At 42.5% G+C, this 14,589-nt stretch overlaps 1 protein-coding gene across 16 annotated transcripts in view; it reads right to left on the bottom strand.

The window, feature by feature from the left end:
* The window catches only part of pde4dip (phosphodiesterase 4D interacting protein), a 425,654-nt gene that overhangs the window by 64,157 nt on the left and 346,908 nt on the right, over window positions 1–14,589 (bottom strand). For all 16 annotated transcript variants that reach the window (XM_078218377.1, XM_078218378.1, XM_078218362.1 and 13 more), the window contains one exon: window positions 13,644–13,695. In XM_078218377.1, coding sequence (XP_078074503.1) covers window positions 13,644–13,695 — 52 coding nt within the window. The remainder of the gene's footprint in view (window positions 1–13,643; window positions 13,696–14,589) is intronic.

Genomic DNA, 14,589 nt, shown 5'->3' with positions numbered 1-14,589 from the left:
TGCAATGAAGTTACTGTGAAAATCCCCTAGTCGCTATACTCCGGTGCCTGTTCGGGTACACTAAGGAAGGATTTAGCATGGCCAATTCACCTAACCAGCACGTCTTTTGGACTGTGGGAGGAAACCAGAGCACCCGGAGGAAACCCACGCTGACACAGGGAGAATGTGGAAACGCCACACAGACAGTGACCTGGTGCTGTGAGGCAGCAGTGCTAACCATTGTGCCACCGTGACTCATAAGGTCAGTGTGGGATCCTTTCATCTTTGCATGCCTATTCACAAACCCGAATTAGACATTTGCTCAGTCTCGGCTCTTCAAACTTCACAGGCCTGATGTGCTGGGAGAGGCTGCTCACTGGTGAATTTCCATTAATCAGTAATCAGCCTTCATCAGTTCTCTTGACTGAAAAGGTTTACTTTTTTTCTTATGCCTCTGTGAAATACTTTGTGACAAATAGCAGAGAGTTTAATCCACACGTTATTTATGGGCCATTATTTGCTGTACAGCTCATCTAACACTTGCCCTTTCATGTTTACATTTCTAATTTCATTGTGTGGCAACTTGCTGAAAACGAGAACTGACAATGTCACCGAGGAAAGCAAAGCATCTTGGACCTGAGTGAACAGGAGAAACAACAATGTATCTTCTTAACCAGATTGGAGGACTGTGAAATTGGCAGCATAAGAGCTGAGAAGGAAGAGAAAGAGACTTTTGCCCGCTCTCCAAATTTCTCATCTCGCCCGCTACAGTGCTTACCACTGGTGAGACTAGAAAATCCCACCCTTAGTATATATAAATTCAATAGAAAATCAATCTGAGAAAGAGACGTAAAGAGGAAGAAATATTGAACTCCGAGAAAGAGACAAAGGCAAAAAAAAAGTAAAAAGAAAATATTTTCATTTTGAATTTAAAATGTTTTAAATCTCCAACAACAATTAAAACCTGAAGGAATGAAACTTCACACATGCAAGTGTCAATTTTCAGTGTCCGTCAATAATCTCTCACCAATAACAACAAAACAAAGGAGATAGTCATCGACTTCAGGAAGCGTAGTGGAGGGCATGCCCCTGCATTACATCAATGGAGACAAAGTAGAAATGGTTTTTAGGTGTCCGGATCACCAACAACCTGTCCCAGTCCCTCCATGTGGACACTATAGTTAAGAAAGCCCACCAACACCTGTACTTTCTCAGGAGGCTAAGGAAATTTGGCCGCTACAACTCTCACCAATTTGGGAAGCAATGGCCTAGTGGTATTATCGCAAGACTATTAATCCAGAAATTTAGCTAATATTCTGGGGATCCGGGTTCGAATCCCGCCACTGCAGATGGTGGAATTTGAATTCAATAAAAAATTATCTGGAATTAAGAATCTACTGATGACCATGAAACCATTGTCGATTGTCGGAAAAATCCATCTTGTTCACTAATGTCCTTTAGGGAAGGAAATCTGCCGTCCTTACCTGGTCTGGCCTACATATGACTCCAGAGCCACAGCAATGTGGTTGGCTCTCAACTACCCTTGGTCAACTAGGGATGAGCAATAAATGCAGCCCAGGCAATGACACCCACGTCCCATGAATGAATTAAAAAAAAACTTCTACAGATGAACCATAGAAAGCATTCTTTCTGGTTGTATCACAGCTTGGTATGGTTCCTGCTTTGTCCAAGACTGCAAGTACTACAAAAGGTCATGAATGCAGTCCAATCCATCACGCAAACCAGCCTCCCATCCATTAACTCTGTCTACACTTCCCACTGCCTCGGCAAAGCAGCCAGCATAATTAAGGACATACTCTCTTCCACCTTCTTCCGTCGGGGAAAAGATACAAAAGTCTGAGATCATGTACCAATCGACTCAAAAACAGCTTCTTCCTTGCTGCCATCAGATTTTTGAATGTGAGGTAGGTCCTCACATTAAGTTGATCTTTCTCTATACCTTAGCTATGACTGTAACACTATATTCTGCACTCTCTCCTTTCCTTCCCTATGTATGATATGCTTTATCCATATCGCGCACTAGAAACAATATTTTTCACTGTATACTAATACATGTGATAATAATGAATCAAATCAAACTTTAGTTATGAAGATAGATTGGAGAGGTTGGGACTGTTCTCTTTGGAGAGAAGATGGCTAAGAAGAAATTTAAGCGAGATATTCAAAATCATGAAGGGGCTGGACAGAGTGGATAGGGAGAAACTGTTCCTCATCTTAAAAGGATCAAGAATGAGAGGACACAAATTTAAATTGATTTGTAAAAGAAGCAAATGTGATGCGAGAAAAAACATTTTTTTTCACACAATGGATAGTTCTGGGTCTGGAATGCACTGTCTGGAAGTGTGATGGAAGCAGATTCAATCGCGGTATTCAAGAAGGAATTGGGTGATTATTTTCATTGAAACATTGTGCAGGCATATGGGGAAAAGGCAGGGGAATGGCAGAACTCATGCTCATTTGGACAGCTGGTGCAGACAGTAAGACATGGAAACAGAATTAGGCCACTCGGCCCATCAAGTCTGCTCCGCCATTCAATCATGGCTGATATTTTTCTCATCCCCATTCTCCTGCCTTTTCCCCATAATCCCTGATCCCCTTATTAATCAAGAACCTATCTATCGCTGTCTTAAAGACACTCAATGAGGTGGCCTCCACAGCCTCTGCGGCAAAGAGTTCCACAGATTCACTACTCTCTGGCTGAAGAAATTCCTCCACGTCTCTGCTTTAAAGGATCGTCCCTTTAGCCTGAGGTTGTGCCCTCTGGTTCTAGTTTTTCCTACTAGTGGAAACATCCTCTCCACGTCCACTCTATCCAGGCCTCACAGTATCCTATAAGTTTCAATAAGATCCTCCCTCATCCTTCTAAACTCCGACATGTACAGATCCAGAGTCCTCAACCGTTCCTCATACGACAAGCTCTTCATCCCAAGGATCATTCTTGTGAACTTCCTCTGGACCCTTTCCAAGGCCAGCACATCCTTCCTTAGATACAGAGCCCAAAACTGCTCACAATACTCCAAATTGGGTCTGACCAGAGCCTTATACAGCCTCAGAAGTCCATCCCTGCTCTTGTGTTCTAGCCCTCTCAACATGAATGCTAACATTGCATTTGCCTTCCTAACTGCCGACTGAACCTGCACGTTAACCCCAAGAGAATCTTGAACAAGGATTCCCAAGTCCCTTTGTGCTTCTGATTTGCTAAGCATTTTCCTATTTGGAAAATAGTCTATGCCTCCATTCCTCTTTCCAAAGTGCATAACCTCACACTTTTCCACATTGTATTCCATCTGCCACTTCTTTGTCACTCTCCTAACCTGTCCAACTCCTTCTGCAGCCCTCCTGCTTCCTCAATTTTACCTGTCCCTCTACATATCTTTGTATCATCTGCAAACTTAGCAACAACGCCTTCAATTCCTTCTTCCAAATCGTTAATGTATATTGTGAAAAGTTGTGGTCCCAGCACCGACCCCTGAGACACACCACTAATCACTGGCTGCCATCCTGAAAAAGACCCCTTTATCCCCACTCTCTGCCTTCAGCCAATCCTCTGTCCATGCCAGGATCTTATCCTTAACACCATGGGCTCTTAATTTATTTAACAGTCTCTTATGCGGCCCCTTGTCAAGGGCCTTCTGGATATCTAAATAAATCACTTCCACTGGTTCTCCATTATCTAAATTCCTTGTTACCTCCTCAAAGAACTCTAACAGATTTGCCAGACATGACCTCCCCTTGACAAAGCCATGCTGACTCAGTTCTATTTTATCATGTAGTTCCTAGTACTCCGTGATATCATCTTTAATGATGGACTCTAAAATCTTGCCAATGACTGAAGTCAGGCTAACTGGTCTATAATTTCCCATCTGCTGCCTCCCTCCCTTCTTAAACAGCGGTGTTACTTAGCCACTTTCCAGTCTTCTGGGACCCTCCCTGCCTCCAGTGATTCCTGAAAGATCATCACCAATGCCTCCACAATTTCCTCAGCTATCTATTTTAGAACCCTGGGGTGGTGTTTCATCCGGTCCAGGTGATTTATCCACCTTCAGACCTTTCAGTTTCCCTAGAACCTTCTCCTTAGTGATGGCCACTGCACTCACCTGTGCCTCCTAATTCTCCTGGAGCTCTGGCATCCCATTGGTGTCTTCCACCGGGAAGACTGATGCGAAGTAACTATTCAGTTCCTCTGCCTTTTCTTTGTTTCCTATTATTACTTCTCCAGCCTCATTTTCCAGTGGTCCAATGTCTATTTTTACCTCTCTCTTACCTTTTATATATTGAAAAAAACTCTTCCCATCTTCTTTTATATTACTAGCTAGCTTACACTCATATTTCATCTTCTCCCCCCTTATTGCTTTTTTTAGTTATCCTCTGCTCGCTTTTAAAGGCTTCCCAATCCTCTGGTTTTCCACTAATCCTCGCCACTTTGTACGCTTTTTTTTGTTTTTATGCTATCCTTGACTTCCCTCTTTAGCCATGGATGCTTCATCCTCCCCTTAGCATGTTTCCTTCTCCTTGGGAAGAATTTCTGTTGTGCCTCCCGAATAACCCCCAAAAACTCCTGCCATTGCTGTTCCACTGTCTTCCCTGCTCGGCTCCCTTTCCAATCAATTCTGGCCAGCTCCTCCCTCATGTCTTTGTAGTTACCTTTATTTAATTGTAATATCGTTACATCTGATTCCAGCTTCTCTCTCTCAAAATTCTATCATATTGTGGTCACTGCTCCCTAAGGGTTCCTTCATCTTAAGTTCCCTAACCAAGTCTGCCTCATTACACCTCACCAAATCCAGAATTGCCTGTTCCCTAGTAGAGTCTGTCTCAAGCTGCTCCAAAAAACCATCTCTTAGACATTCCACAAATTCTTTTTTTTGGGATCCATTACCTATCTGATTTTCCCAGTCCACCTGCATATTTAAGTCCCCCATGATTATTGTAATATTGCCTTTTTTATATGCCTTTTCTATCTCCTGATTTATTTTCTGTCCTACATCCTGACTTTTGCTAGGGGGCCTGTACATAACTCCCATCAGGGTCTTTTTACCTTTGCGATTCCTCAATTCTACTCACAGAGATTCTATGCCTTCTGATCCTATGATGGATCGAATGGCCTCCTTCAGGCGCTGTAACAATTCTGTGATTCTTCTGACTTGGTTGCTTGCAGGAATGGGTGGCCAGCACCATGGAACTATATGTCAGAAGTTAAAAGCCATCAATCTCAGGGTTCACAAGATATTCACAACCCCCAACTGAGTTTTGTCCAATCGATCCATGATGATCCCTAAACCCACAGACTAACAAGTTTGTTCATCTTGTTAAAATATTTATTCAGATACAAGAATAACCAAAAGTCCATGTTCACGGATATTCCACAACAAGATGGAGAGTGTGTAATTCTTTTGAAAATTATTGCTGAAATCCAGCAGTGACAGGGTTAAAGTGATGATTGCTCATCACAGCACTTGCCTATAAGCATTTGAACAAGCACTTCAGCTCTCTGACTCTCTGCAGCTTAGTAGGTGCACAGCTGCTGAGTGCTTCAGCACAGACCCACTGCACCGGTTTACAGAACGCTGGGAGGCACGTGCCACTGATGGCACGGTCCTGACAGATGGAGCCATGTGCTGAGATCGGATGTCGCTTGTAATCCACTTTAATTCATCATTTCCCCCCACTGCTGTGAGCTCCGAAATAAATTTTCTGTGTTCACCCATGGTTAGCATTCCCAGCACAATTTATGCTGGCAGAACATTAGCAGCTTTATGAGTTGTGCTGCTTTAACAACATAATTTCAGGTCAGTAGCCATTCTCAAGCTCCAAACAATTCTCTCCCCACGCCAAGGACACTGAGAACAAATATAGTAGGCAGGATTCTACAGGATGGCAGGGTCTTGTCCATGGGCCAGAAAGTGGGGGCCAACTGGAGGACTGGCAGTACTTCAGTCCCAGCAGTGCCACTGCCATCATGGAATGCAATGAACACACCACCCTTGCCATCTCTCCCAATTTTACAGCATCTCAGCCCACCCCCTGAGGCCAGGTAAGATCTTGGCCAGTGACTCCTTTGCCAGCTGGCTGAGGTCAGTTAACTCAGCACCGATGATGAATCAAATTTGGGAATTTCCTGGTCTGAATAGTTATGTTCCCCTCTGGGTTAAGCATCTAAAGCTGAGCCACAAATACACTGAAAACAATCTAAATGAAGCTTAGCTTCTTCAGCAGCTTAGTAGGTCAATATATTATTTTGTATGTATTGACCTATACAATTCTTGATCTGTGTCAAGTTAGCCCATCTTAGTTGCAGCAGCTGGTTGGCAGCGCGGGGGTGGGGGGGGGCGGAGGTGGTTGTGTGACAAGACTGGCCTAAAAAGGGTGGGGGAGGGGGATCTAAAAGTCTACTCAAAGAACAGTGCAGCACAGGGACAGGCCCTCTGTTGCCTTACAGATGCCTCTCTAATCTAATATTTTCTTGCCTATATGTGGTCAATATCTTCCTATTCCCTACCTATTCATGTATCTATCCAAATGCCTCTTGAATGTTGTTACAGAATCTGCTTCCACCACCACCTCTGGCAGTGCATTTGCTACCAAATAAACCTGTTGGACTTTAACCTGGTGTTGTGAGACTTCTTACTGAGTGCATTCCAGGCATTCACCATCCTCTGTGTGAAAATCTTGCCCCTTACATCTCTTTTAAACTTTCCCCCTCTCACTTTCAACCTGTGCCCCCGAATAATTGACCCTTCGACCCTGGGAAAAAGATTCTGACTATCCACTTTATCCAAGCCTGTCATAATCTTGTAAACCTCTATCAGGTTCCCCTCATCCTCTGACGCTCCAATGAAAACAATCCAAGTTTGTTCAGCCTTTCTTCATAGTTCATATCCTCCAAACCAGGCAACATCCTGGTAAACTTCTTCTGCATTCTTTCCAATGTATCAACATCCTTCGGGTACGTAGTGACCAGAATACTCCAAATGCGGCCTAACCAAAATATTATACAGCTGCAACATGATTTTCCAATTCCCATACTCAATGCCCCGACCGATGAAGACCAGCATGACCAGCATGCCATATACCTTCTTGACCACCTGAGTTGCCACCTTCAGGGAAAACTTTGATTGCTATCCAGTAACTTATAAACTGAACATGATGTAAGGACAGAACTAGGATAATGTCTCTGGTAGTGCCTGGCATCCGGGCAGAGGGATCTGGGTGTCTATGTTCATGAATCGCAGAAAGTCAGTATGCAGGTGCATCACATAATAAAAGACAAATGGGATGTTGGCATTTATTGCAAAAGGACTGGGGTCTAAAAGTAGAGAAGCGTTGTTGCAATTGTACAGGGTGTTGGTGAGACCATATCTGGAGTATTGTGTCCAGTTTTGGTTTCCTTATTTGAGGAAGAATACAGTGGCATTGGAGGCAGTTCAGAGGAGGTTCACCAGATTGATTCCGGGGATGAAGGGGTTGATGTATGAGGAGAGATTGAACAGTTTGGGCTTGTACTCGCTGGTGTTTAGAAGGATGAGAGGGGATCTGATCAAGGTATACAAAATTTTAAAAGGAATTGATAAAGTAAATGTAGACTAAATGTTTCTTCTTATGGGACACCTAGAACAAGAGGTCACAGGTATGGGTTGTGAGGCAGTAGATTTAAAACTGAGATGAGGAGGAACTACTTCTCGCAGAGGGTGATGAATTTGTGCCCTATACCGTGGTGGAGTCTGAATCATTGAATGATTTCATGATGGAGTTAGACATATTTCAGGTAAAAAAGGGAAAGATGGATATGGGGACCAGGTGGGGAGGTGAATTTGAGACCAGGGAGCGATCAGCCATGATCTGATTGAATGGCGGAGCAGGCTCAAAGTGCTGAATTTGCCTTTTTCTGCTCCTAATTCCTCTGTTCCTATGAACTCAGGTCATAAGAAAATGAAGGCTTGCCAGAAGAGTGGCCAATCCCGTGGGGTTATTATTCAGAAGGAGGGAAGTAAAGTGCTGAGCTATGGAGATGTACAAGATTTTTAAAAAAACAATAAATGATCTATCTGCATTAAATGCATGAAGTGTTGCTCTAATGGTCTGATTTGCTGTTCTGTTTACTCCAAATCTCAAACATGCAGTGGTGCAAACAGAGGCCAGTTCAAAACAGGATTGCGTAACTTCCCTGGAATGACTTGAATGACACATAGCCATGCTGATTGAAGCATAATAAGAGAACCACTGAACCTCTCTGCATTGGTTAGCCCACGTAGCCCAAGGAGATCAATGGTTCTGGCGGGGGGGGGGGGGGGGGGGGGGGGGGAACCTAAAAGCCCTTCCCATGAAAATAAATAACAGGACCCTTTGAGTTCTTATCTCCAACACTGAGGCAGAGACTGGCAGAAGGTTCACCCACAAACTTGATTAAATGGCTGGCAAACCATTCAGAATGGCCAGCTGGCCTATCTGCTCAAATCAGATTTGAAAGCAAAATTCAATGCTTTTGCCAACCATCCCTTCTGCTCCCTCACTGGTGCCAACTCAATTGTTGCACCAATGAAAATTCAATTCATCACACACCCAGGTCAAGAGCCAAGCAATAGAAAATAGGACTGCTGGAGAGCTTTCTGGAAGTACTCAAGCTGAATGAAAATTTAAAGGATAGCTGAGATCTTTAAAGTGACAGTTATCATTTTTAGTATGCTTACAATACCCAAATTTCCCACAGGATTTGGTCGAATTTTTCAATATTTTGCCGAGTTCTGGTTGTATCACAGCTTGGTATGGCTCCTGCTCTGCCCAAGACCGCAAGAAACTACAAAGGGTCGTGAATGAAGCCCAGTCCATCACGCAAACCAGCCTCCCATCCATTGACTCTGTCTACACTTCCCGCTCCCTCGGAAAAGCAGCCAGCATAATTAAGGACCCCACATACCCCGGACATTCTCTCTTCCACCTTCTTCGTCGGGAAAAAGATACAAATGTCTGAGGTCATGTACAACCTCTTCTCTGCTGCCATCAGATTTTTGAATGGACCTACCTCGCACTAAATTGATCTTTCTCTGCACCCTAGCTATGACTGTAACACTATGTTCTGCATTCTCCGTTCCTTCTCTCTGAACGGTATGCTTTGTCTGTATAGCATGCAGAGACAATACTTTTCACTGTATACCAATACATCTGACAATAATAAATCAAATCAGTCTTCCAGCAAAATTACTTTTTCATCCTACAGAATATGTGCCCATACATAGACAATTTTACCTTGTTGAAAAAACAAGCAGTTTAAATGGGTACCATCTGCACGATAAAAATCTTCATTTTAAATTGAGAAACCTAGTCATGACCTATACCTCAGTTCATAACTGAAATTGAAAAGATTAAGACAAATGAGAAGATTATCTGTGGTTGCTCTACATCAGAAGGATTCACCATGCTCACAGTTTCTAATAAAATAATGAAAACATTTTCAGAGAATGCTTTATGATTTCACCAGAGTTTGTGAATGGAGGAATTCTTTATTCTGAGAGAAATCAGTTTTGGGATGCAGCTAACCATTTGGGTTTGAAAGCACACAGATGGGAAAGAAGATGGGGCGGGAGAGATAAGTTGTTTCCAAACAGACTTTACAAAGTTATAAATTACAAAGGAAAACATGCAACTTTTGCACAATGGCATCGTAAAGGTGAAAATGCTGGAAATGCTCAGCATCATTTGTCAAGAGAGTGGATAATGTTTTCAGTTCTTACCACTAACAAAGCACAAAGAGAAATCTGCTGAATGTTTTTCATGATGATTTTCCAACTCTCAATATTTCTGCCCTCCCTATTTCAGTATACTCTCACAGACCAGCCTTAAGCCATATGCCTGAGAAAGAATGAATTTACCCTAATATCTTGGTTATGTCATTGCATGCTTTGGATAACAAGATAATTTTGTTTTAAATTACCCCCTTTTCAAAAATTAAATTCTGTAACGATGTGGTGTATCAACAGAAAATAAAACGTGCTCGCTTCTTCATGTTAAGGTGAAGTTAGATCAAGCACCTCTGGTGTCAGAGTTAATGCTTGATCTGGCTCATCAATAATTTAAATATAAACTGGGATGTTGAGGTGACTATCTGCTAGTTGAATATCACACCTGTTGATTAATGTAGCAGCTGGCAAACTTCCTCTTGATATGAAGAACAAGTTTGCATTTCCAATTTAATCCTCATTTGTGAACAATAAGGACAACTCTGCCTTTGATATAATATGTCACACTTTCAAGTGCCCCTCAGCCATGTTCCTAAATTCCAAAACAACTTTTTAAAGTCCTAGATGTCTGGCCAAGTGAGATAAAATGAACAGCAATCTATTCAAATTCAGGCAGAAGCTTCACAAATGCTAATACTTCATATGGAATGCTCTGCTGTCCCCAGAGTTCGAAGGACATGGAAGGTTGATTCAAACAGCTTGTCTGGATCTTTGCTTCTGTTTTTCTCCCAGTCTCAAGAAACAATTTGCAATTTTTGCAGCTATAACTAGTTCGCTCATTGCTTAGGAAGTCAGAACAATGATAGATGCTGTATGATTGGTCAGTTTTCAGGTTGTAAATTAATAATGGAGACAACTTTTGTCAGTTTAAGACCTGTCTGAATCTCAAGAGCTATTCACAGAATTATACAACACAGAGGGTGGCCGTTTGGCTCATTGTGCTTATGCCGATTGTTTGAAGAAATTTGGAATGAGTCCAATGAGTCCCATTATCCTGAAAATGTTTTCTCTTTTATTATCAAAGTTCCTTGTGAACGTACTATTGAATCTGCTTCCAGCATTCTTTCAGACCATGCATTTCAGATCGCAACAACATGTGTGCAATGATTCCCCCTCATCTCTCCCTCCAACTCCTTCCCCTTTCCCATCAGCTTTTTTTTGGGCCAATTATCTTTTATTTAAAAGTTTATTTATTAGTGTCACAAGTAGGCTTACACTAACACTGCAATGAAGTTACTGTGAAAATCCCTGAGTCACCACAGTCCAGCGTCTGTTCGGGAACATTGAGGGAGAACTTAGCATGGCCAATGCACCTAACCAGCATGTCTTTCGGACTGTTGGAGGAAACCGGAGCACTTGGAGGACACCTATGTGGACACGGGAAGAATGTGCAGACTCCACACAGACAGTGACCCAAGCTGGGAATCAAATTCAGGTCCCTGGCGCTGTGAGGCAGCAGTGCTAACCACTGTCCCACCGTGCTGCAGGTAACTGCCCTGCCCTCTGGATAGTGACCCAAATAATAATTCAATTTTCTGATCTTATTTGTATAGTTTACAAATCCTGGTGTAATCTCAAATCAGCCTTGGGATGATAGTATTTGTAGGAGATGAAAATGATGTAAATCACATTTAAAAGAGTAAAAATGGACTTGGCCCCGTTTTCGAGCCCAAAATGGCCCATGTATTCAGGGCATGTGCTAGCAGCAAGGATTCAAAGCTCCTTTCAAATTGTGCCTTGGGCTGAAATAACATATTTCCAATGAGTGCCAGTTTAGCATCCAAAGGCAGCTCGCTGGTTTAAGGATGTGACCAACTAAGGCCAGCCAGCTTGCCAACAGTAGCCTTCAGATATGTCACTGGAGAACAGGATGAGGGGGAATTGCGCAGGTGTAGTTGTTCTGTAGGCAAAGGGGGTATAAATCTAGCCTCACAGTTCAATTTTTGAAGATTTTATATGGATTTTATCCTCTGTTCCCTGGCGACACAGTATTCTGATGATACTGTCTCCTATGGCACTGTACCGTTGTGGCACCATGAGAATGATAATGTACCCAATTGGCACTGTCTCCAGAAGACACCATAAACCTTGTGATACTGCACTCCCTGATGATGCTGTACATGACAATGCCTTACTGTGATGGTGACACCAATTTATTTCATGTATCTTGTTTCTGCATATTGTGTCTTTAACTGAATGGAGTGAGGATTTCTAACTAACATTGCACTATCTGCTCATAGCACAGCACCTGCTCCCTCACCCGAGAAAAATCTGTTTCATTTGCCTTTGGGCATATGCCTAAAACATTAATGCTGCATTAGAACGGATTCCACCTTCAGGCAAAGGTTGACAAAAGGTGCAACACGTGAAAAAAATACCAGAAAGAGGGTAACCAAAGGAGCTACTGAGAGTGAGGAACTTAACTGACAAATCTTCTGAACCTAATGACCTACATCCTAGTGTTCTAGACGAGGCGGCTGCACAGATATTGGATGCACAAGTAGCAATCTTCAAAAATTCCCTAAATTCTACAATGGCCCAATGGATTGAAAGGTAGCAAATGCAACACTACTGTCCAAGAAAGGAGGGAGAGAGAAAATAGGGAACAATATTCCATTGTGTTTTCTTTGTCTTTTTGTGTGATATAGTTATGTATCAATTGGTTTCACTCTGTCTCTACATCAATCTGTATTAATTGTATTTCTTCCTTCAATATGGTTTCCTTTCTCAGTAGTCTTTCTTTCACATCCATCTGGTTACCTATATTCCCAACTTTTGTCTCACCTTTCCTCTCTCTTCTCTAGGTCTGTCTCACTCTCTCGGGATGGTTTTTATCTGGAATGTAAAATCAGTTTGGTGGTGGCCAGCCGTGCGTGGCACCTGCCTGAAGGAGTCAGCAGAATATCTGAACCAATATAGTGGTCAGTATACTTCCGGTTCAGACTGGAGGTACCGCATTCCTAAGACTGTGTCAATCTGAGAAACACCCATTAACCCAACCCATTGCTTCCCATTACCTTGCTTACTGCTATATTTCCCCTTATATCATAGACCTGAGTTTCTAACAAGCCTCCTGGCAAACTCCTTGTCGGACAATTTCTGAAAATCCTCTTATTATTTATTCCCATTATATATAAATTGAGCGATTTCTTCAAATGTTTTGATGCATTCTAAAAAAGGACCAACCATGTACATTGGTTCTGAAATTCCAAGCAGTGAGTTGCACTGGAGTTACACCAATAGATCAAGAAATACTGTTGCTGACACTCTACAGAGGTGAATCTAACAGAAATTGGAAAATATGCAATGCAAATCCAGGGTGTAAGAGGGACATAGGTTGAGCCACCAGCCATATCAATGCACACCCAAACTTACACTCTGCAGTTTTAGGCAAATGATCAGCCACTATCAGCAGAAACTGGAGCACGGTACACTGGTACCAAAGTTCTTCAGGTCAAAAGATGTTTTAAGCATCCAATAATTTCATACAAACCATAGAATCCATTCTATCCACAGGAAGCCATTCGGCCCATTAAGTCCACACCGACTCTCCAACAGAGCAAACTCCACACAGACATTCACCCAAGGCCGGAATTGAACCTGGGTCCCTGGCGCTGTGAGGCAGCAGTGCTAACGACTGCGCTGCCATTAGTGACAAATATAATCACTGACATAGGAAAATAGAATATGATCATTTAATGGGTTTCTCAAATTCATTCTTCTACAGTTCTGGTAGAAGCAGTAACAAAATCGTTAATCAAATGGGTTAAAGTAATAGTAGAACTTCAGAATATTAAGCAGTTGTCCCTCGTATTACATCAACTTATTAATTTAATATCTGATGGAGATTCTTCAAATCTCTGACTTGAAATTCCACAGAAAGTGAATGGTTTAGTGTCAATGCCTTACCTGACAACAAGCAGTTCCTGGTCTCCTTTGTCACTGAGGTCCAAAGGGTCTCCTGCAAAGACACAAAAAGATTACAGTACAGCACTGGAAAAGTGAATGAAATGGTTGCCTTTCAAATATAGGACAATGTTGGTTATCTAGCATGCTCCAGGAATGGGAGGGAAGTGCTGGGTTAATTAAATATGCTAGTTAACATGCAAGGTGAGCTCCGTGTTTTCATCAATGAGAAAGCTCCAGGATGATCATGCAGATGTTGAGGTCATGGGGGCTGCGAGGGAAGCACAAATCAAGTGAGCAGTGCTGAGGTAACATGGTGCTGCAGAGCAGTGGGAGGCTGAGACCAGAGTAAGGATGGGTCACCAATAACTGTTACTGCTGAGTTTGACGGCTGTAATGTCAAACTGGCAGACCTGACCCCAGAATTCTGGTTAAGAGAATTCCGGTTGTTAGAGTTGCAGATGACAGGAATTTTACTGTTGTAGTTATAGAACATGTCCACCGCAGCAGTGTGAACAATCACAAATGGAAGGGTGACAGGAATTCTTTGTGTAGGGAGAAAGGAAATGATATGCGAGACATCCTTGATGTAGTGGTAGCACCCTAGTGCTGAGTCAGCAGGTTGTGGGTTCAAGAACCACTCCAGAGACTTGAGTACATTATTTAGGTTGATGCTTCAGTGAACTACTGAGGGAATCCTGAACTCTTGGTGGTGGCATCTCTCTCAAGAAAATGATGCCCTCTCAGGTAGACATTAAACTCCCCAGAGCAGGAAAATTCTCCCTGTGTCCTGGCCAGCTTTTATTCTTCAATCAACCATCAAAATAGATCATTGGATTGCTTATAACATTGTTCATTATCAGACCTTGCCACATTTACCTACATTAGAACAGTAATTACACAACAGGAATACGTCATTGGGTGGGAAGATGTTTTGGAATACTATGAG

The sequence above is a fragment of the Mustelus asterias genome, chromosome 8 (assembly GCF_964213995.1).
Source record: "Mustelus asterias chromosome 8, sMusAst1.hap1.1, whole genome shotgun sequence".
In the NCBI taxonomy this organism is placed as follows: domain Eukaryota; kingdom Metazoa; phylum Chordata; class Chondrichthyes; order Carcharhiniformes; family Triakidae; genus Mustelus; species Mustelus asterias.
Note: the sequence above shows the minus strand (reverse complement) of the source record. Positions and strands in the feature narration are given on the sequence as shown.